Consider the following 24,349-nt stretch of genomic DNA (forward strand, 5'->3'; position numbering starts at 1 on the left):
TTACAGGATACAATACCTAGACCACGTTCACATTGACACTGTTACATTTGCCAATCTTTACCACACACCACTATACCTGACCGTGACATGTCACGACACGAAGTCCCAATCATCCATTTGCTGACGTCACTGGTAGCTCAAGTGACGTCATGTGGATCGGAGGATGAAGGGAACAGCGACTGTCGTCCTGGCAGGAAAAGCGATGATGAGGCGAAGATAAAGGCGTGTTCCTCTGGCGATGTTCTGTTTGACTAAAAAAACCTTTTCCGCATCTTTTTGATGGAGTCAACACATGTTAACTTGGGGATAGACAGTCACTTTGTGTTTGAACTGCAGCTGTCCGTGTCTTGGGTCACGTGCAGAGGTAGCTGCGCTGTGTCGCTGGTTGTTCTCGTCTTGTAGGTTGCTGTTTTCTTTAACAAAAATATCTTAAAGCAGATTATCGAGCGTACGCTGAGATTATCCCAGAAACTTAAGAATTCCAAAAGGAATGAGGGCGGACAACGATAGAAGTCAGCAATAAAATGTAAAAGCAAAGTAGCTCACTCAGCAAACAAAGTCACGTTGTTTGTTTTCGACAGTTCACAATTCACAAAGAATATGATGACAGACGATACTAAGCACCGAAAGAAAGAGGCGATGCTACCGAATGAAGATAACATCGCTCAAGTCAGGAAGCAGACAACAGAGGTCATCGCTAAACGAGCAGTGTCTTTCATCACAAGGAAAAAAGCTTGACAACAACGATGTGAAAGACGTAGTCAACCTTTTCACTGATTAGTAAAAATAATGAGTGATAACCAAACAATAACAAACAACTTACTGCTCAGGGGCCCCGCCTCACCCTTCTGATCTTACCGACTTTAATCAAATAAATTCAGATTCGTAAACCCAAGACAGAAAGTTTTCTTTTGTTCAGAGGAGGCATACTACTCACACAGACATTTAATACACATCAGGAGTAAGATACATTTCCCTGGGGTTGGATCTCCGTCAAAATGGTCAATGATTCCAAATTATATTTCTGTGTAGTGATTATAGTAGTTAGAAATGTACTTGTGCATGTTTGTCATTGTTTTTTCACTTAACTCGCACCATATCCACACTTGGTGTGAGTGTTTAGAGTATCACAGATTCAAACCTACGCATTCTCCTACCTCTCTCAACAATCCATAATGCAACTCTCGTTCATTATTTTCGAGTGCTCAGAGACAGGAGCTTGACGTATTCCAACGCTAGACAGTCCGCGGAGTCATGTGCCAACCACAGAAGTTGGACGACAGTGCATGCGTATACCCAAGACAAACTCTGACTGCCAGTGAACCTCATCGTAATAAGATGGCAACTGTCGAGTCACATTTCATTCCTGTTGCTATAAAAAACTCCGCTTTATGACTTTATTGACCTGCTGCGGCTGCGGTGGACAGGCAAAAGCAATTAAACTATCTGGCGACTATACACAGACTTATGGGTGACTTTCCTATGACTTATATCACTCGCCCCGAACCACAGAGGGGCATTCCTACTCTAGCGGCACTCTTCTCTCTCAGTCTTTTGTCTCTGAGCGGTTGTTCTCTGAGCCAATCTACCCTGTTCACGGACCCATGCGAAGGAGAAGGCCTAATATTCATTGGTAACCACTCACAGTTGACAGAAGCCACACTAGGACCTAAAATTGTTGTCTTCCATCTTCTGCGCCGTCCTGAAAAGGTATTCGGCTCCTTTCTTCTAAACACGGCAGATCAGGGACCAAACTTGGAATTGTACTGCCGTTGAACACATGGTGAGTGGCGCATCGGGACCCTTCCTTTCGTCTTTCCTCAGCCATGAGATGCTTCATCGAAATTCTTTTACTACATTGTTTATCTATACTTATTCACATAAAGTTTTATTTGAGTGTAGGTTTGGAACAGGTATTCGGCTGCAATGTCCTATCCCAACCACAGTTGCAGCACAAAACGGAATTATAGAATAAGTTTGTTTATGTTGCGACATCCATTTACTACCGGGTTTGAAAATCAAATGAGTTCACGACGTTCGAAGGAAGAGTGCGATCTTATCGATGTGTAATGATTGACTGTTCTCTCATCATTTTGAGTTGCCAATCATATCATGGTGATAGATATTTCAATGTTGACTTGGCTGCCTGTAAGCTGTACTAGTGTCCGTATAGCCGATGCAACTTTATCTACATGTTCATTTGGATGCCAGCTCACTAAGACTGAGGACAATGGAGAGACACTAACACACGTCAGAGTGCGCCACCTTTGCTGTATAATTTTATTTGTTGTTTTCTTACACAAATTTCTTCCTTTTCTGCTCGAGCTTTTCACGAGAGTGTTCTGTTTTCATTTCTGATTTATGTGTTTTTGGTGCTCTTGCTGCTGTTCTCATCTTTCTGCTGTTCTTCTTTTGATTTTCTGCTGCTGCTTCCCATTTTGTTTCTTTTTTCTTGCTTACTTTATGTTTGCTTCCTGCTGCAACTATCCTTTGTTGTTGTCATTCTTTCTGCTGTTGTCGTTCTTGGTTTTTACTGTTATCGCTGTTATTATTGTTGTTGTCGTTGTCGTTATTAGTACTTCAGATCCACTTCATTGCATTTCTTTAAATATTTTATTGTATTTTATTGATGTGTTTACATGAATATGTTGTACAACAGTGAGGTCACTTATTTTTGTGTTTATGACGGCTTTCGTTGTCATCATCATCATGATTGCAGGTTCGAAGTCCAGTCTACGAACCGTTTACATTACCATCAAACATCCATGTCTGAGACACCTGCTCGGACAAAGATTGAGTCTATCCAATACTTACGTCTTTGCTTGTTGAGTTGATAGCATGATGAGCTGTGTATTTCTCTTCGTCCATCTGTCCTTCTCATGTTCACTGCAGCTAAGCTACGGGGCTCTTTGCCTTGAGTACTGGTGTATAGGACTCTCTACGTTTACTGACGAGACTATAATAAGATTTACTTACAAGGCTGTGTGACTCTTTACTTACTATATTATGTGACTCTGTACTTACTATATTATGTGACTCTTTGCTTACTATATTATGTGACTCTTTACTTACTATATTATGAGACTCTTTACTTTAATTACTAAGCGACAAAAAGATATACTGTTGTAGAACTTTCTGGCATCCAGGCTATAAGACACTCCTCGTTAGTTACTACAGGAAGAGTTACTAAAGTATGTGACTCCTTTGTTACTAGGTATGAGGCTCTTTGTCCTTACTAGGTTGTAGAAGGTAACCCTTGAGTAACCTTATAATTTCTGTAAATAAGGAAAATCTTAATTGGAGAACTTCATCATGTGACCCAAACATCCAGTGGGAAAATGTTCACAAAGCAATCAGCTCAAAATGGAAGAAGATTTGTGAGAAGTTGCCCTGGTGCGGTGTGACTACCGTGGACCCCGGACACAAGCCGTCGGTAAGTTATGTAACAGATACTTATTATCAAAATACCTTGTCATGCACACTGGCTTGCTTTTGTTTTTTTACCCACGTGACTTAACAAGCTTTCATCACAGTTTCCTAATAAAAATTTCAATTCAAATGTAAAAGAGCTTACAGCGAACTTTAAAATTGCTTTACAAGCTGTCCCCTGCCATCGCTTGTTTTTGATAATATCATTCTTGTCGAGTGAAATATTTTATATTTAATCATAATTTTTTATGGATTAGCTATAAACGACCCAACGTGGTCCTTGTACTTATCATGCAACGTTGTGATGTGTTATTATTGCAGTAAGACTATTTTAGTCTTTGTTTCATACATATTGCACTGTGTTTAGTGCTTTGTTACATTTATTTGTGTAGAGTAAACATCTCCCACAACCTGCCAAGCAAGTCTTCCATGTGCTGTAAGCAATGAAACATCTGATGCTGGAGGCTAGTAAATGTACGAACTTGTGAACACACTATGCTTGTTAAGTGTGATTCTTGCTGTATGCACGCGTGTCTGTGTGCGTGTTATGGTGAAACATACATACACAAACTGTTGTTAGTTTATCGGGCAGCGCCTGAGTGAAGAGTGAAGTCATCATCACAGAGAAGCTCTGTACCTGACCCCAGAGGGCATGAGACACAACAGGTCATTGGGCGGGTGGGAGACGTCAACGACAAAATCTTGCTAACTGTGGGGAGTGAAAGACGATCGTAGAGGGATAAGGGACGAAACTCATCCAATCGGATAGTTCCCAGTTGCTCTCAAACGCAATAAATTGTTAATCCTGTTTGGTACTAGCTTTTTTGGGCCGGGGTGAGGGGAGGAATGAAAGAAAAATAAATTCTAGAATACAAGGGTTTCTGTGTATACTGGGAACAGACATGTCTCTCAGTTTCCTTGCACCTGATAGCGACATTATCTTTCTGCCTGGAGAGCCTCGTCAGACTGACACAACACAGTAAAGTAAAATATACCTCGCCAGCTGCTTTTTAAGGAAACAGTAATAAATAAATAATGATTGTGGCGGCCCGGGGCTTATATATGCGCACTTAATTATTCTACTGAAGCCCATTTGCACCAGGGCAGCAGTCAGGTGTGGAATGGTTGTCACGGCAGCAAGTACATCCTGACACAGCGACTGCCACGTAGACGACACGCACAGAGGCCGCGCCTTCTGTCACAGACATTTGTCAGTGTCGTTAATGTCACAACAGCAAGACTGTGTCACCTGAGAAAATCATCGCTGTGATCGCAAACTATTCCATTATTCATGTCTGCTCCTTGTATCAAAATGGCGCCGAAGCCTGTTGTGTGATCGATACAGTGACGACACACCTACATGCCTGTTGTGTAGTGTGTAGTGCTGTGTAGTGCTGTGTAGTGCTGTGTAGTGCTGTGTAGTGTGTAGTGCTGTGTAGTGCTGTGTAGTGCTGTGTAGTGTGTAGTGTGTAGTGCTGTGTAGTGCAGGCCCTGGAAACTACCGACACGTAGCACGTGACACACTACACGCGCAAGGATACCTACAGGTAGTGTGACAGGTTTCCTTTTTGTTAAAAATATAACAACGAATGTATTCCCACGATAATCTCCATTCACCATAATTCAATCGATGACCTTAGACCTTGAACTGTGTCGCGATGGAAGATGTTTATATCTGGGAAAAGCGAACGATAGAAAAGCAACATAGTGTGACAGTAGATGATCGTGACACAGATTCGTAACATCACAAACTATGTTTGGATAATTCAGACATCCCTTTCACCAGGTTTAATAAAAGCTTGAACACAAGTATCGTCCACGACTGCTTTGAACAAAGGGAAGCAAAGCTGAGCAGACACTGGGGAGTGATGAGCGGAGTTTTGTCCCTTTATTAGACAACCTTTGATAAGTCTACAACTAGAGGTAGATTCTGTTTTCTTTCTTGGTTTGGGTTCAAATTAGGCCAGCCTTGTTAGGTTACACGACTAAGGATTGAGTTTTAAGGTTTATTTAAGATTAGAGTGAAGAGACGGATTGTGTCAGAGACAGACATTATGCCGGTTTCATAACTTTTTTTCTGTTTCTTCATGTTTGTGATGGGCCATCTACAGTTGTGTTACTGAATTTGTCTGTTAAAACTTTTCAGTCTGATAAAAAGTGAAAATTCTTTAGTATACTGTACCAGCGTCGATGTCTAATACATAAACTGTGATAGCACTAGATGGCAGATTATGTGTTTTATTACTAAAAATCTTTTAATTTAAAAAATAATTTACTGCCTTATTAATGCTGTTTCTGGATGTTACTAACACAGACTCAAGTGGAGACAGTGGGTTGAGGCCGCTTTCCCTCATCTTGACTCTAGTGGCTACTTCCTGCCTCCTGTCTACCCCAACCACGTGCCGATGACCAGACATCGTTTCTGGACAAGACATTCTACTCCTTCAGTCAATATTTATACATTCAGACTCGCTTAGCCAATCTGAGAGGATTTCATCAGATGCCAGCTTTACTGCTTCCTCTCCTGTAGGAAAGTGAACAATGTCATCAGTGGGTGTGTAGTTGTAGATGTCCAACAGGAATTTGAATTTTCTGTCAGCACTTGTATTGTTTTGTGGTCTTTGACATACCAGCGATCTGAAGATGGGTAGATGGTCGCTACCCTCAAACTGTCTGGAAACTGATGTCTTTCTGTCCCCTTCCTTGTCCCAATATTTACTACAGGTTACAAACAAATCGATCAAAGAAATACGAAAATTTCTTGGTATAAAAGATGCTTCACATTCTGAACCCTATCTAATGTGCTTAACACGTGGGGAAGAGAAAGCAGATGATCGTCTGGCAACGCTGACGACAGTAACGCTCATCAGCAACAGCACGACATCGCCTTGTGTGCAGTGGAGAGACACATTGATGGAACACTGGGCTGCTGTGACTGACAGCTGGGGAATATTCGATGGATTGACAGAACATTCCCATGAAGGTGATGAAGGATGATGACATCGAGAACGTGGCAACGATCCGTGGAAAATTGTGGTTGTCTCCCCTTGACAACCAGCTTCCGGAACATAAAGACTCCACCCCACAACCGCCACCTGTGTGGTCTTGTGCATTTATCATATCACGAAGTTATTTTTATGTATTCTGTATTATTTTATCTCATAAAAATGTCACAATTTTATTTTATAGCTTCAAGAGGCTTTTCCCTTGTCACTTTCTTTTACTTTTCTGTACACGATGTTCTTCAGGATGTGTTTGATGTTGCTGATTACCTGCTTTTTGTTGTGTATGTTGATTGTGGTTTCATCCTGACATCCTGCTTCCGCTTGTTGTTGTGACTGTTGTTCTCTCTGCCACTGTTCCCTGGATGACTGACACAACTTTGACTGTGATAGTTAACTTTCATGTCACTTTAAACATGCCGATCTTTGTTGACTGTTTCTCTCAGATTTTCTCTTCATTGTTTTTTATGTAATTAAAACTACTTAAAGCTAATTACAATGACTTGTGTCAAGTCTGTATTGTCTGCTCATAATGTTGGAAGGAAAATTCTGTCTGCGTTCCATTTATTCCTAAGTTACCTCGCTAAAAGAGATGAAAAATGTTGTTGGAGGAACATGTAACCACTCGCAGTCGAGAGTAATAAGAATGATGATGACGACGATGATGATGATGATGACGACGACGACGATGATGATGATAATAATAATGCGCAGACAGAATAATAAGAACACAGACACGGACACGGATAACATGCATAATGTACATTAAACAAAACTTGGAAATAGTTTTGTGTCTGATAAAATTTTCCGTCGTTGAAAAGAATAAACAAGATAGTGAAGCTGAAAGGATAGAGATGACTGCACCTCATGACTTTCTCTCCGGCAAATAGATAAAAGAGGCTGACAGTCGATGGGACACCAGAAGGCCGTAGATGGACATCATTGTGGTTCTACACAGTCAAGACAGTCAAATAATAACCAGTCCACACTGGTGTGAATAGAACTGGCATTACTCATACGACGGTTGTTGTTGCCGGCAAAGGTGACACGTCCACAAGCAATGTAAACAATCTCTAACCTCCTGGGTGTTATGATGCTCTACATCGATAGCTCTCAATCTCAGTATGTCCTCTCCTTTCCTTCTTTGCCCTGTTATTCCTGTCCCCAAATATTCTAGAATCTGCCTTGTTGCCACCATTTCCCTCCACCCATCTACAGCTCCAAGGGAAACCCAGGTCACAGGGTCGCTACTGGAGGAAAGGAGGTCAGGGGATTCTGTGATCAATACCGGGACATCAAACACGTGATTTTGCTAAGCACTTCACTCAAACATTCATTCAGACAAGGTGCCCTCTCTTTCACAAAATAATATTATTGTTATTGTCTTGTTACACTTTGTTCCATTGCCAACAAGCTGTGTACAGATGGGTTCAACCACCGCAAAAGGCGGCAATAAATAAAGTTTCCACCTTTGATGTACTAACCTAGGTTTCGTCTCGGGAATGTTCTGGATGAGATGACCTTTGGATGAGATGTGTGTCTGCAGTAATACATTTAGTCAGTAAGAACATAGAGTCACATGTTAATGATCAGTCCAACAGCTAAGTCTGCGACATTTTCTCCCAGAGTTTCACTTCCCTGACATGAAAACGATTTAAGACAGAGCAAAGCTGCTTACAATAAGTTTTATCTCCACTAGCAATCAGGTCAAGGTGGTTTCCTCAATATCTTACTCGGGTACAGTCCTCTTGTATCTGTTCAAAATTAACAAAATACGAGAAGTTTTTTTATTGAATAGGTTACGGTGTTGACCAATATCTTCGAATACTTCAAAGAGTTTCAGGCTTGATAAGGTTGGGATTTCAATGTTTAAGAAATATTTTCAGTTTAGCAAAAAAGGGTTGAATCACATTTTAGGACATTTGACAAGATATCAGTAGGAAGAACAAAGTCAAAGACAGAAAGCGTCTAAGGAAATGCACGTGTAACATGTTAATGCAAATGATTATTTTAGAAGAGTTTGTATCAAGAAGTCTCTAAATTATTTCTCGAAGATTATTAAAGACTTCTACATTCACCAAGCATCGCTCAAAGATACAAAACCCGATCCCAGTCCCTGTTGTCTTATGGGATTACAGAAGCCTAAATCTGGTTTAAAAATATTGTCAGCAAATGGTGCTCCGACACTTGTGTTGGTTGACTGACAATCTCATTTGTGTCCGTGTTCCTGAAGTTTCTATCTTCCTTTATTTGAGTCCATCGACAGACATCGATGCTCTGTAAATACGGGTAAGTATGTATGTTTTTATTGGTTTTAGTGGATACTGTCAGCATGAATTAAATTAGTTATACCAAGTGAATACCTTTTTGAACAACTTTTTAATTGCGAAAGAAACAAAACAATCGTCAGATTCCTGGATTTTATATATAATCCACAATTTATATTAAATGATATCCTACGACCGTGGGTAATGCTAATATGTGAAAGGACATTAACAACATAATTATCTCCACCTTTCGCAAAAAATACAGCGATGCACATGTGTAATATTTGTACAAAAAAATATAACTAAAACTTAAAGTACATCTACCAGCTCTCATTTCTTAACTGCAATGTCTCACACAATATAAACTGACAGTTTTATACAAAGCTCAATGTAACTCTAGTGCACAAGCCATCACACTGTTGCCTGTCCATGTCTTGTTCTGAGAAGAAAGAAGAAACAAAAGTAAACCTGAGAATCAAAGAAGTCGAAGAATAATTAAAGAAATTGCAACAGAAAACCAGGAAATAGAATGTCACAAGTAAGAGTGGTAATATCAGTAGATCATCATTGATGAACAAATAGAGACGATTGACAATAAAGTTACAGCTGTAACACGCACACACACACACACACATTGCTGTCAGAAATATATTTTTCCTGTTGTGCTTTTCTCGCTCAGTGACCCTGTGTGTCCTACAGACGGCCATTGTACAAATTCAATAGAAGGAAGTTGAGAGGACAACCGTGAAGTCTACTAATTGTATCTTATCTCTGAATGCTGCTTGTGTGTCTCTCCTAAGAGAACACTGTTCATTGTTTGGACAGGAACAAGCTTTGTCCGTTTTCACGGCCATTAAGACAAGTCACTTTTGTACTAATTCAAATAATAAAGGATGGCATCTGGCTCTGGCCTTTGATTTCTTTTCTTCTCTAACGTGGCAAGTATTGATGGCTTTACTAATTTATGTCTTTAATGATTAGTTGACTTATTAATTCATTTATTTTTTGATAATTTTTGTACACTACTGTTTGTCATGGCAGTGTTACTAAAACAATAATACAAGGACGGACTTAGGAAATGAGTGCTACCCATTATGGCGGACAGGTCACCTCCCACCATTCTGTAAATAATGGAAAGATATAGTTAAATACATTGAAACATACTCATCTTCTTGCTATTGATTTTGTTATTGTTGCTGCTGTTGTTGCTGTTGTTGTTGACGATTATGATGATAATGTTGTGTTAATGTGATCACATGAAAAGTAAATCCATGGAGACAGAGGTTAATCAAGTCTGAGACATGTAAATGATAATGACAGGATGTCACCCAAGATGACTGACACTTTTCTCTCACGAGGGTCATGCTCGCTTCTTGTCGTTGTCATTGTCGTCATCGTCTCTATTTCGTCAAGCGCCGCCATGCCAGCACAAGGTCTGTTGTTATTAGCTATTAATGTTGCCATCATTTAATAATATTGTTTCAGTGTTCTTAACATTTCATTTGAAGATGTTTTTTATCAGTAGGCAGTTTTTATTTTCGTGAAACATTCACTTTACAAAGCCTGTCATACATAGAAGTGGCCTGAAATGGTCAGATCATTCAGGGAGAGGCAAGGGTTAAGTTTATAATCTGAATATTTAGTCTTCCTTGAAAGAAGTCCGTTTATTTGTTTCAGTGGAGAACACGACATGTTCTGTAAACAATATCACACAAACATCGTTAACGTGTTACTTCCAAGAGGACATCAGCAAGACCAAAGCAAAGTTTATTGTTTATCACAACACAAGCCATGGGGGAAAAGGTACTTTGATCTCACACAGAACTTTCGTTGTATTATTGTAAATGTTTCCTTTTAAATTAATTTGTTTTACAAAAGTCAATTATAATTGTTCAGTGATTGCACAATTTAAAGCTCCTTTATAAATAACTAATACCTGCTGTAACTTATTTTTCTTTCTTTCTACTTTACTTACATTTAGTTAAAATATATTTTTTTTAAAAAAAGCACAGTAAAAATGAGCTACAGAAAGGTAGAGGAACACATGATTATTTTATTATTTCCACCAGAGAATACTCCAACATTCCGATAAATATTATTTTACAATTGTGAATACTTACTAGCAGTGTACATTTAAAATTGTATTTTCTTGAATACATCCCAACTTCTTTCTTTTGGAATGTTGAGGTCCTGTGGTGAAATGCGACTGGATTAAAAGCAACTTGAACTGTATCACCGCTCGAGGCTACGAGTTTGGCAGCAATGCCACGGACCAGCTTACCCTGAGGATACCCAGACTAGAGGATAACGACACAGGAACGTGCAGCTGTCATATAACAGACCATCTACCTGGTATCTATGGCAACCAGTCCTTTGTGGAATGTAACATCAACAGACACGACTATTAAAACTTTGAGATGTGAAGATTGTCATTAATGAGATAAAATCATACTTCACTCCATTGTAACATGTAGAATAAATTTGAAAAATAAAATCTTATACGGACTGTGGCTGGGCTGAAACTAAATGTGTTCTCTGACTACAGCTCCAGTGACCTCCTCCTGTCACTATCCACGTGTCCTGGAGAAGGAACCATCATCACTGACCTGTACCTACAGTGTGGATGTCAATGCCACGAGAACCGACTTCATGGTGGTCCGTGATGGTGGAGCTGACGAGAAAGGTGATGTTTGAGACGACATGAACATTTTATTATGTTATTGAAGCTGCACTCTTCTGAGAAGTGGATACTTGTGTTTAAATGTTTTAGAGTAGGTGTTCAGATTGCTTTGTCTGTGTCTCGTTAAATGTAGGAATTAGAATCGTCTCCTGTGTCTGGGTCAGCGACGACCTCAACTGCACCACAGCCCCGGGATACGAGTTGAACAGCGCCGTCACAGACGTTGTCGTCATCACAACACAGCAAGCGTCACGTGATCAAGCTGGCTCATACGCTTGTCACGTGATAGGATCTGAAGCTGAAGGGTTTGAATCTTGTGAGTTTATCGTCGTGACAGGTAGGTGAACGCCCGTCTGTACAGTAGTATTAAATGTTTACTTACAACATTTTTACCGGCTAAGCCTCACTCTATGAAGACAGAAGGACAGAAAAGACAATGATCGGCATGTCTCGTTGTGTCTCGGCGTTTCACATCCACACACGCGCTGAACCAATGCTTGAAATATTTGCTCATCGACACGAGGCTTGAAAACCCATCAAGTCAGCTGTCGAGGAGTCGCTAAAAAATGTCAATCGTTCGGGAAAACCGTGACATAAACATGATCGTGTTGTGTGTAGTAAGAACGAGGGCCTGGGAGTATAAAGCGATGGTAGAGGTGCCTGGAGATGAAGTAACACAAAGAAATGAAGCAAGTACTTCACAGATCAGACTCCGAGTCTTTATTTTCACGGGGTAGTGTCTTACCCTCCCGTAGCAAGTATGGCTCCTGTCTACAGGGAGACAATCGTGGTTGCGGTGTTATCAAATGGTTCATGCTTTATTGCTTATCGAACACATCATCGATACTTCCTTCCAATTCTTCTGATGTTGGCTTGAAAACAACAATGAAACAACAGACAAACACAGGGAAGAAGACGGCGGCACATCTCTTCTGCGACCATCTCACTTTTATTTCGGTAAGTTTCCTCGTTTGCTTTTTGTTGATTTCAACTTGTCATTCACAACTTGTTGGAAGTAAGCAGGTAAAAACTTGCTGTTTAATCTACTTTCTCGTGAACTTGTGAATGTGAAGCTCTAGTGTTGCAGATGGACTTCCAAGTTTGTATCACTGTTTCTTACATGTGGATGCTCGAAAGGTAAGCGAAATATTTAGACGGAGCTAATCATCCATGTAATGAAAGTAAAGAAACACGAATAAAGTCAAGCCGCTTATTATCAGCAGGTAAACGAGGTTGGTTTAGTTTAAATACTTCAGTAATAATACATTGTAAATGGCAGAATATCCCAATCTTACCGGCGAGTTGAGCACGTGTTTAATATCCACAGAACTCACAAAATGTTCCGTGAAAAGAAATAAAAGTCAGGTATGTTCTCTGAATGTTTTGAAGTCAATGTTTGAACTGTCAAGCCTCTCTGTACAAGAGCGAACAAATGCACAGGCAGAGCTCAGTGTGTGGAGAGAAAGAGAGAAAGGGAAAACAATGGAAGGCAGGAAGCACAACCTACTGACTCAGTCCTGACTTACATAACAATGAGTGAATGTTGAAGGTGTGGCTTCTGTCTCTCTCCTCCACTCTACCCCGGCAAGTACAGAGTCTGCTCGTGTTGCAGGCAGGCGGGTGCTGCACTACTTTTCCTGAGCTTGTGAGTATTGATCTCATCGTGACGTCAGTCACAAAAATAGTTCTCGTTACGGTTTCTGGCTCGTCACGTAGGTGGTGTAGACGGCGTCAATAATTAAATGTGGTAATTAATTATGACATTAGCTTCAGATACCTCATGTCATCAGCAGGATTGTTTGAGACAGACGAGACACGTGTAATGTGAACACATTATTGATGTGTCTGCAAACAACCTGTTCACCGTCTGTGTCATACCATCGATTGAACACAGGGCGACAATAACAACGGGAGAGTCACCTCCCCTCCCCGACTGTCAAGCACCCGGCCGAGCCTCATCCTGCAGGTGAGTGAACATTCATTTCTCTTTTGTTTAATTTAGCACTGCGTGGACCTCAGTAATATTTCCAATTTTGTTCACAGTTGATTACAGCCTGGCGTGTGGCTGCTTGAGTTAGGCTCGGCCTCGGTAGTTGAGGTGATGAGGGGCGGAGGCTGGCACTTGATGTTCTGAGTGAATTTAATATCAAAAACACAGAGGCTGGCGCACAGCTATAAACACTGATTTTCTACACACTCGTCAATACGAGACCCAGTGCGCCATTGTCATTTTGTTTGATCCATTCTTTATTCTGTGCATTCTGAATGTGTGTGTGTGTTTCTGTTTCTCTCTATGTGTTTCGTTCTCTATCTCTCTGTGTGTGCGTGTTGTCTGTGTATTTTTAGCACAAAGGTGACATCAAGTACACCTCCATCGAGTGTCACATTTTACTGCATTGTATTGGTGTAGGCAAGGAAAGGTGCGACTCAGTGGAGAAGTCAGCAAGCTGTACACCTGTAATTATTGTTGGGATTCGTGTGAATAATGTTTATTTCTGGTATTCAAGTGAGGTAGTGGAAGAGATTTACAGTGGATGCAAATCACCAAATTGGAAATAGAATTAAAATATATAGTAGTATGATCAAACTTACACAATGTGTAAATATTGTCTATACTTACCAGAATCTGAGCAAGGACAGCGCTTAAGGCGGCAGGATCACCCAGAATGGTTGAAAAAAATTTTTTTTCGATTATAGTAACTTAAGATGAGTCATTTTATTCATAAATCTTTTCTCTTTCAGAGGGTAAGTTAAACTTTTGCCAGAGCTATGTAGTTTTTTAGATAAATGCATCTATACAGGGTAGGGGTGGCATGTCAGAATGCTCCAAAATGGTGGAAATAACATTCAGTCACCTGCAGCATGACACACAAATAATAACCGCTCCCAATATAACTTCTAAATAATAATTACTCCCTACTTCCGTGCACTTCTGCCAAGTTGAAAGCATGGCTTTGTGATTGCTTTTAGTGACATTTTAATTAAACTTTGGACCGATTATTGTGGCTACAGTTGTGTGACACTGTAACTATGGCTAATGATCGTAAGTACGGACCTTCAAAGCCTAAAAAACGCAAATTTTGTGGTAACCAGTACTCAAAAGAAAAAGCAACAGTGGAAAAAGGCATACGAAGCGCTTTCAGCAACATTTGTAATATAGGCAATTCAACTGTCCGTTCAGAAAGTTATTGTGAACAGGTGGACACGCCCACTAGATCAGAACAGAAATTACAAGATCTGTACGAGTTGGTGTTTGACTGTAGTTCAGAGGGGGAATATGAAGAAGCAGATTGTGAAAGTGACACTTCTGAAAGTGAAGAAGATAGCGCAACTCTGGATATTGTTGTTGAAAATCCAAAAGGAAATAGAATAATAGATGTAGCAATCCTAAGTGAAACTGTTTCATCGAATTTGGTGTGCTGTTACTGTCACCATACTGTCAGGTTGTTTGAAATGCAAAGAAAGGGACTGGCAAGTACATTTGTATTTCATTGTAGCAATAGAAACTGTAATATGCAGCCTGCTTTCTCATCCTCACCTCAGACGTCTGTAGGCAATGCATCTGTAAACTAAGTGAACAGGCAGGCTGCTTTTGCTATGCGATGCATAGGAGCAGACAAGAGAGAGTTAGAGACTTTTTGGTGGTAATGGATTTACCAAAGCCAGTTAGTAAGAGTAGCTACACAGCTATACACTGGAAAACCATTCATAAAGCATGTACCACGTACAAAATATCAGCATCAAGCAGCATGCAGCACAAGAGTATAACAGGCAAGAAGAAGTAGAAGGTGATGAAAACAGAGACAATTCATGTTTCAAGTGATGGGGAACATGGATGACTGTAGGCTTCTCATCCAAGGTTGGTGTTCTGTGACAACTATTGGCATGAAAAATGGAAAGGTTATGACAACACACAAAAAGCAAAGTCTGTAAAATCATGTGATTATTGGAAAAACAAGACCCCAACTCTGACAAAAATACTGTGCATGGGCAGCGGCTCATGCCGCAGACTGCACACTAACACATGAAGGTTCTAGTGGGTGATGGAGGCAAGCGGTACATGTGACAGTTTTTAAAAGATCAGTTGAGCAGTACAAACTCAGATACACAGGGTTTGTTGGTGAATGGGGACACTAACACTTATAAAAAAAGTGAGTGACAGCAAGCCCTATGGTAACAAAAACATGACAAGCTTGAATGTGTGGGACACGTCCAAAAGCGAGTAGGCACAAGACTTAGAAACCTTAAAAAATGTACCAAAGAAATTCTTAGTGATGGAAAAGGACTTGGTGGAAAAGGGAGACTAACAGAAGCTGCTATTGATAAATTACAATGTTATTATGGAAATGCTATCAGGGAACATAAACATGACATTGTCAAGATGAGAGAAGCAGTTTGGGCAGTATACTTTCACAAGGGTTCTTCCGATGAAAAGCCTGTTCACAACTTTTGTGATGTTAGCTGGTGCCCCTTTCTGAAGGCTAAAAGAAATGGTAAACCATACACCCATAAAACTAACAACTACCTCCCTTCTGCTGTCATGAATTTTATAAAACCTGTATGGAAAGACCTTGCCAAAACAGAGCTTCTAACAAAGTGTCTAGGTGGCTACACACAAAACCAAAATGAGTCACTCAACAGCAGCATATGGAAGTTGTGCCCAAAAACAAAGAATCATGGACTAAAAACTGTTGAAACAGCTGTGGCAGTTGCAGTTGCAGTTTCCATGTTCAATGATGGCTGCACTAGTCTAATGGCTATTCTGAGGATGATGGACATACATCCGGGACAGTTTTGTCGCACGTTCTGTGAAGAAGCTGATGTCGAGCGTTTGAAAAATGCACAGCGACAGCAAGATTGGCTTCCAAGGCTCTTCGCCAACTAGGAGACGCAGAAGACTGGGCTGATGAGCAAGAAGCTGAGAGAGAGGGTCATCCTACCACCTGGAGGATACTGACTGCTTTTGGTAGAAAAATATTCATTTTCTGTGTGCCAAACTTTAACGAAAACCTACGTTAGTGCTGACTGTCTTCCAGTTATTTCCACATTGTTAACAGATTTTCTTGAAACTTTGCACATATACTCTCAGATGGAGTGGCTCTGGTATGAACCAAAATCTCATGCCTATGTTAATACTTTCTAAGATATAAGAGCACAAAAGCTGTATTTGTGACAAAATTTAACACTTTTTAAAGTCTTACATCACAGACAAACCAGATACACTAGAATATGACAGTGGTTCATGCTACAGCTACATGTCTTCTCCAAATGTAGAAAAAGTATTTTAGCTCAGTCTCTGATACTTGGGTCTAGACCAGTTCAGAAGTGTAGGCTAGTTTATTAGTGTCGCGAGGGGTGTATTTTTCATTTATTTAATTTTTAAGCCCTTTCCTCATTCTAGAAACCATCAAGATGTCAGTATCTTAAAAATACAACACCTTAACCACATTCTGACCAAATTTTATGTTTATACATTAATTAGTTGGCCCATGTCATTCAGAACAAATTTGGTACCCAGTTTTGGGTGATCCTGCCGCCTTAAGGCGTGAAGTACGCACGATGCAAACAACAACAACAACAACAACAAAAGTATGATGCACGAGCTTTCGTATTGACGGAGAGGCAAAAGATCGAAGCTTATGCTTACTCTCAGCCTCAAGTTCAACCTGGAAAAAAACATGTTTAGGGAATATTGCGAGTAGTTTGGTGCATCTCACATTTATTTTTCACTGTATGAGTGTGTTGACTCGACATTTTTGTAACACGCTCACCTGATGTGGATCCTGAAAGAAATGAATATGTTCAAACTTTTTCATCTCATACATCATTTATAAAGATATCAGTTAAAAAAAGGTAAATGTGAACCTAAGGACTTTGTTTGTAACTGTCTCAGAAAAACAGTTTAATTACAGGATTCACCAGAAGTATGCATAGCAGTTGCTACAGGCGACAACAGACATGTGTAGCAGTAGCTGCGTCTGTCTTCAGCCTCCTACTCGTGTACACTGCATCCGTCTCAGACAAAGGTACTGAATACAATATTTCATAACCATGTGCACATGGATCCTAACAATAATGTCAATTCTGCTACTACTACTACTACTACTACTACTACTACTACTACTAAAGACTAATAATCATTGTAGTACATGTCTCCTTCTTCGTGACATTACAGATGTAACCTGTGAAGCTCCTTCAGTGGAACCTTTGGTCAGAGCTTCAGTCATCTGTCACTTTCCTGAAGATGTCAGTCAGACAAGGAGGATCACCACTGTCTCCATCAACAAGGGGAAGACATATCGAGGCGAGTAGAGCAGCAGCTGAATGTCGTCTGCATGTCTCTTGTTCCTCTTCTTCCGACTGGTCTGTGTATCCTCACCTCACTGTGAGGTTTCTACCTGTCTTAATGTTTACCTCCATTGGAATGTCAGATACGACTTGTAAGTTTAAATCTTTATTTTATTTTTCTTTTTTGAATGTCCAATGAAGACGAGAAGGACATATTGGACTGCTATTGGCTGTCAGGCAAAAGGGAGTGTCACATCATGTTGCCTGGATACAGTTTCAACGGAACGATATCTCACAGCCTCACTTTGGAAATACCACGAGTTTCTACAGAACACATGGGAAAATACGCTTGTAAGCTTTCCAGCATGGATCCTGACAATATAAAACCCTGTGAGCTGAAATTTGATTTAGGTGAGGAGCTTGTTCATCTCATTAATCAATTCCATCAACACTAGCTAGATGGGTGGATAGAAAGACAGTGAAGTAGTTTAGATAATAACTTTTACACTAATTCTGGTACACAGAGGAATCGAAAGTTTTAATCATGAATACATTTACAACTACTCGACTTGTTATGAAACTTGAGAAAACACCGCTCACCGCCTGCAACAGTTTCACGAGATGACTGTTTGTGTGTGTGTTTCTGGAATGATTTTTAAAGAATGTCAACATTGTGGGGTGGAGATGCTCTTCCTTCTTTTATATATTTTATTTTCCTTTTCATTCCTTCAGTGGGGAAAACGAAATGTGACGTTCGCTCAGTAGACCAAACGTCACAAACGTCACTGACTTGCTACTTCCCCGAGAATCTCAACGAGACCAGAGCGGGCCTGAGTGTCTATCACCATACAAGCCTAGGAGATAAAGGTATCGCCATTGGTTTCTTTGTGCATCTCTCTCTAAATGTAATTAGTCAACAAAGTATTTGTTTACTATACATTGTAAAAAAGATATAAAAAAGTACTAGTCAGTCCTTAACCGAGCGAGTCACTTTTTCTGATGTAGTAAAATTATATTTCTTGCTTCTTTCACGGTTCACTTATCACCGCTCGCATGTGTCGTCTGCAGAGTCGGTGATGTCTTGTAGATGGAAGGACGATAGTTTTAACTGCACCATCGCCAACGGCTACGAGTTTGATGGCAGTGTGACAGATCACGTGACTCTCACACTATCCAGCGCCTCACAGCGGCAAAGAGGGAAATACAGCTGTCACATGACAGACCAGCCTTCTGTTAGTAGTCAACTTTGCTTATTCCCGTTAGAAAATGGTAAATATACCAATCAGCACTGATAATAAATATTGTACACAACCTGTATACTTCCATCCTAAAGATTCAGTTTCCAAAATTCTTGTAATCCCTGCAGCAAAAAATAATATTTTTATCATTAACTCTTTATTGTATTGTTTCTAACATTACTCAGTGTGCACAAAACTTAATTACATTTTCTCTCCCAGATACAGCAGTAAACTCGTCTTGCTCCATTCCCAGTGTCCAAGAGATGGAGTCCACAACACTGACCTGCAGATATAGTGTTGACATGAATGTGACGAGAAGAAACTTCACAGTCGTTCATCTTGATGGTAAATATGATCACAGTAACATTTCAATTACCCAATCACACTCACAATAACGATATCACTAATAACATTTTTTTATTCTTGTCTTTAATGTTTATTTACCAACAAGTCATTTTGCATTGTAAACTATTGTTACTGTCGCGTGTCAGCGATTGTGCTGTCATCCTTGCATGCCTCCCATACTGAGCTGGCCCATCGTTAGGTGTTTTCTTCACGCTTTTGTCCCCTCTTTGTCTTACTTCTTGCGCGCTCGCGCACAGCTTCCTTGATGCGTCATTTTACTCTTTTCCTTCTTTGACGTCATGGGTAGTCGTCATCAAGTAACAAGACGGTGCTGGACCGTGGCCATGACAGTCAGAGTTTTTCATTTTTGTATCGACCGATCTGCCACAAGCGTTTTGGGTGAGTAGAGACCCATTCTGTCAGGTTCCACACCATTCTAGTCTGTAAGGGCCTTTGGGTGGCGGTGGAAGTGCAAGTGAGAGAATCTTTTTATGTTCAAAGCCATATTCAAGATGTTTGCAAGCAAGATGTGTACTTTGCTAGGTTAACGTTCGTGATTGCCGGGTCGCGATGCTTGTAGCGCGTACTCGTTTCCCGTTGTATGGATTTGTGTAAGATCAACATTAGATTTTTGACGAATCTTAGGATAGTCCATGGTCAGATATATGTATCGGTGTGAAATATTGTTTTTAGAAAGTGAGCAGTTTCGGGACACGCCTGTTGATTGTAAGAATTGTTTTCTACAGGCTTATTTTTCGTTCTTCTTCACTCTTCCACCTGTTGTTGTTTTTCGCTCTTCCTTCGTGTCACCGTGTCCTTCACATCCTTTGTTCGCATTGCTGTCCGACATCGTGTCGAGCGTCCATCCTGCACCATCATCATCATCTCGTTGGCGAGTGAACTCGCGACCCTGCTGCACCAGTGTACGGAAAGGCTTTCGACTGAACACCTAGAGCAGGAATCTTCGAGCAGAAGCTCACGAGGCCAGTGGCCGGCCAACATCATCGCATCTGGACGAGAAGACAGAGGGGTGGGGGTACGTCGTTAGAGCGGCAAGCAAGGTCAGAGGGCGGGCTGCCGTCTGTGGACATCTTCAACGGACTTCTAAACTGTCACCCGCAGTGCATGCGGGTGATGTATTGTGTATACGGTGACTGAGACTCGCCTGTGCACAGGGCAGCTGATTTGTCTTATTTTAATTTATCTATTTTTTGTTTGTTGGATTGTTCGCGCTGATCTATATTTGTTCATGTGAGAGTGTGGAATGTTTGATTTTTGATTCCTATCAGTATTATTTTTTGTGGCTATTAAATTAGTTTTGTTTGTTACGTGAATTTTGTCTTTGTCATTTCTGTGTATGGTCTGCGCTCAGTTGAAGTTCGACTGGATTCGTCGCGGTCACGCGACAGTTACTCATTGTTACATCCTTTATCCTTTTATTTGTAAATATACCTAATCAACAACGAAAACACATTTGTGAAATTACCATGTGTAATTTAAATTAACAGGAAAAAAGATAGGCTCTGTGCGTGTTTGTGTGTGTATGTGTGTGTGTGTCTGCATTTCAGTCAGTGCGGAATCTTTTGTATCACAGTTTACATTGTGTGCGAGACCCAAACTTGTGCAAATGTTAGTTTTTTGCAACACCAATGGCCACGTGTCAGGATACATTAGAAAAAAGTTGGGTTTGTAATTTGTTAACTTTGACTTATGACCTTTTTAGATGTCGACATCCTAAACTGCATCTGGTTGAACGATCAACTGGACTGCACTCCAGCCCCAGGTTACCAGTTCAACATCACCGTCACGGATCACCTCGTCATCGGTGTACCGCGAGCGTCACGTAATCACAACGGAACCTACGCTTGTCACGTGATGGGCTCTGATGAAGAGAACTTTGCGCCGTGTGAATTTATCATCACACAAGGTGTATATCGGGGTAGACCAGCAAGTAAATAACACAATTTTCTTTCTTTACGGTTTACAATGTGTTTTTTTAATGACGTATTGCACAGTTTAATTTTAGCAAGAGTTCAGTTCAGTGTCGTGCTCTGATTTTGTATTTTCCAAGACAGGATACTTCCCTGAGACAAACGTTTGTTTAACTACTGTTTGAACAGGAAAAAGGCAAGAACAAAGGTTGAGATCGTCCTCAATTTTAGTTTCAGAAAAACACAGGAATGATGGGTCGTTTCTAGCAGTTAGCAGTGTGGTGATGGTGATTCTTGTGTCGCTTCTCATCCTTATCATCTATAAATGGAAGACAAGGGAAAGATTGATGGAAAGGTAAGAAAATGTTTACATGTTCATCACTACTCGTGTACACTGAAATAACTCTTGACAGAGGAAATGCGATTAACACTCTCAATTCCATTGGGGAAGGGTAGACAAGAGCTTGTTATGAATATCTTTTACCTGGCGGTTTTCTTACCTGCACCAGTTGATTACAGGGAGCACAGGCCAGCGGTGGGTCCAACAAGTTTACATGAAATCACGCCAATGACACGTTCTTCAGAGGTAAGAGGTCATTTTGTTACACATATGTTCGAGAGAATTCGAGAGAGGTTACTGTTTTTACACATTCCTGTAATGGTCCTTGTTACTGTCTTTTAATCCTAATTACTTTAATATTTCTTACTGGAATGAATTTTCAATACTACAGTATACAGCATTGTGGGGGTACGAACAGCCTTAGAAGATTAAAAAAATAACCATATAGTGCTATTTATTAATCTTTTATTAATTTTATGGATTAAGAACTAGATTAAAACTCTTCAGTCATTTGTGTTGTTGTCTGTTCTCAGAAGCCAGCATCAGCTGCGAGCTTTGTAAATTCTTCTGCATTTTTGGCGAGGCAGAGGCCTGTAACACACAGGAGGAATAGAGTGTCACACTGAAGAGTGAATGTCTGGATGTAAGGGGGGGGGGGGGAGAGAAAGTAAAGGGATAACAAAGGGGTTGTCCAGCTGTCACGAATGTGTCATTGTCTTGTGTGTCGGAAGTTTCACGTTACTGGCTTTACTGTGATGCCTTGAATCTTGCTCTGAACATTTTCAGGACTTCTATGGACATTAACTGTCACATGTGTGGAGTTTCTTGAGATGGCTTTTGTGCACTTTTACTGCTATTTTGTATTCATACGTTGTCTTACTGTGCACAGCTTGACGGCAGACCTATCTTTATATTTATATACAGCTCCAAAAGAAGTGTTAAGTCTATACAGTTTACTGGGCTTTCTCTATCCATTGCACAACGTCCTTTGCATTTTAGGGTATGTAGATATCTGATGCATTACAAGGGGGGAAGTTACAAATGCCAGTGATAATTTGATGTACTTATGTATTCGACAGTGGATGATGATGATGATGATGATGATGATGATGATGATGATGATGATGATGAAATTATTTTACAGTAAAGAAGATCAAGTTGATACCTGTAAAGCTACGTGTAGCGTTTCATCTGGAACCTACAGGACTAGGTATGGATGACATTTGTATATAATCTGTAGAATCAGAGGGCTAATAGAAATAATTCAACAGCCAAACAATTATCACGATCAGAGCTAGTGTATTTAATACACAAATCCACCTTTAAGAAGACAAATGCTAGCTTCAGACTAGCCATCGTCACTCTCTTATGAATTAGAAATAAATAAATATTGGCACTTAATTTATTTTCAAGTTTCCAAGAAAAAAAATTAGCTTAGCAGTTTTTTCAAGAAAGGTAAGCAAGCACAAAAGAAACATAACCAATCGTCTTTGATACTGATTTGATGTGGTTTCCAAAAAGTAAAGTTGAAAGTAAAATGTTTATTATTCGTCTATTACAGGGATGAACTCTCACATACTGCGGATCGCTGCGGCAAGTCCAAGCAAACGTTTCTTTAGATATGTTTTGCCCCGTATTCCGATTGAGCCGATGGCGGAAAGTATCCACAACATTTCCTTTGTTGAAGGCCGATTGTGTAAGAATGGTAAGCCAGTGGATGCTTTGGCTATTCGTCAGGCACTGTCTGAGTTTTTAGAGTTTCTGGGAGATAAACCTGTCACACTGTTTTCTCACAACTGCCGGAAGTTTAGCGCCCCCATTCTGTTCACTGCAGTGACAGCATGTGACATGTTGGCAGAGTTGGATGGAAAAATTACAGGTTTTGTGGACACACTTTATTTATTCAGGAATGTCTACCCTGGTCTTCATTATGGCCAGAGAGATCTGTACGAGCACTTCTTTAACGAGTCGTATGAGGCAAACGAGGAAATGAACGACGTGACGTCGTTAGAAAGACTGCTGGACCTGCCGCGTGTCACACTATTTTCAAGTTTGTATTTATGAATGGAGGACATCAAAATAACTATAATAACTTAGTCTGGCAAAAGAAAAATATTGTGCAATCCAAATCATTTTCTGGCTGTTTGTTGATTATGGCTAATGTGTGTTTCTTTGTGTTAACATCTCGTTAACCGAAACCAAGCTTTCGTCTATGAGAGTGAGTCATTAAGTGTGTCTGTGTGTGTCTGTTGTTTATTTCCAGGTATTGATGACTTCTTTGACTTCAACATATCCTGTTTTTTTTTTAACTTTCAAATCTATTCAATATGGAGTTGATGATAACCACTGTGCAATGCTGAAATAACAGATGAAAACTTTATTGTGTGGGTATTACAGTTGTAACATGTCTTTGCTGCTAACGACTTTTGCCTAGACTTGTATTTTCTGGGTGTAAGTGTGAGCAAAATAAACATGAAAAGAATCTGATTGTTTTCCATGCATTGTGATACCAAAGATGTCAACTGTCTCCAGTGAAGACTTTCTCGGCTGTCGTTTGTGAAAACTCAGTGACAGGTCATCGTGCCAGCTACAGTTAGAATGTGAAGTCAAGTTTATCAGGTTATTTAATTTTTATTGGCGTGTTTAGTTTCTCTGGGCTGTACTTATATTCCAATTTTTTATTGTTAGAAGTTTTATTCTTTTTAATGTTTTAAGTTGTCCTTTTTATTCTTATCAGTTTTTGTACTTGAAATAATATAATTTGAAAGGTAACTTTTGATGTTTATGTTGTTTACCAAAAGCATACAAATATTACTATTATTTACTGGA

The 24,349-nt window shown here is 40.1% G+C and overlaps 1 protein-coding gene and 1 long non-coding RNA gene across 4 annotated transcripts; both read left to right on the forward strand.

The window, feature by feature from the left end:
• Positions 1–4,913: 4,913 nt before the first annotated feature.
• Positions 4,914–6,124, forward strand: LOC112575995. Its single transcript, XR_003101721.1, has 3 exons — positions 4,914–4,976; positions 5,216–5,352; positions 5,744–6,124. It is a non-coding gene; the product is annotated as an uncharacterized LOC112575995 (long non-coding RNA).
• Positions 6,125–9,654: 3,530 nt separating this feature from the next.
• Positions 9,655–23,313, forward strand: LOC112575404. Of its 3 annotated transcripts, XM_025257264.1 has the most exons (16): positions 9,655–10,131; positions 10,376–10,501; positions 10,886–11,050; positions 11,244–11,381; positions 11,512–13,344; positions 17,291–17,404; positions 17,554–17,682; positions 17,868–18,077; positions 18,399–18,533; positions 18,735–18,935; positions 19,124–19,249; positions 20,973–21,200; positions 21,412–21,535; positions 21,700–21,766; positions 22,665–22,730; positions 23,082–23,313. In XM_025257264.1, exons 6-15 carry the CDS (start codon positions 17,305–17,307, stop codon positions 22,665–22,667), a joined length of 1,323 nt encoding a protein of 440 aa, XP_025113049.1. In that variant the 5' UTR covers positions 9,655–10,131; positions 10,376–10,501; positions 10,886–11,050; positions 11,244–11,381; positions 11,512–13,344; positions 17,291–17,304; the 3' UTR covers positions 22,668–22,730; positions 23,082–23,313. The 3 variants fall into 3 exon arrangements, with proteins under 3 accessions (XP_025113049.1, XP_025113047.1, XP_025113048.1); XM_025257262.1 differs by lacking the exons at positions 22,665–22,730; positions 23,082–23,313 and having other exon boundaries at positions 17,280–17,404; positions 21,700–22,128; XM_025257263.1 differs by lacking the exons at positions 9,655–10,131; positions 10,376–10,501; positions 10,886–11,050; ... (2 more) ...; positions 22,665–22,730; positions 23,082–23,313 and having other exon boundaries at positions 16,986–17,404; positions 21,700–22,128.
• The last annotated feature ends 1,036 nt before the right edge of the window (positions 23,314–24,349 follow it).

Source organism: Pomacea canaliculata, linkage group LG11 (assembly GCF_003073045.1).
Source record: "Pomacea canaliculata isolate SZHN2017 linkage group LG11, ASM307304v1, whole genome shotgun sequence".
Classification (NCBI taxonomy): domain Eukaryota; kingdom Metazoa; phylum Mollusca; class Gastropoda; order Architaenioglossa; family Ampullariidae; genus Pomacea; species Pomacea canaliculata.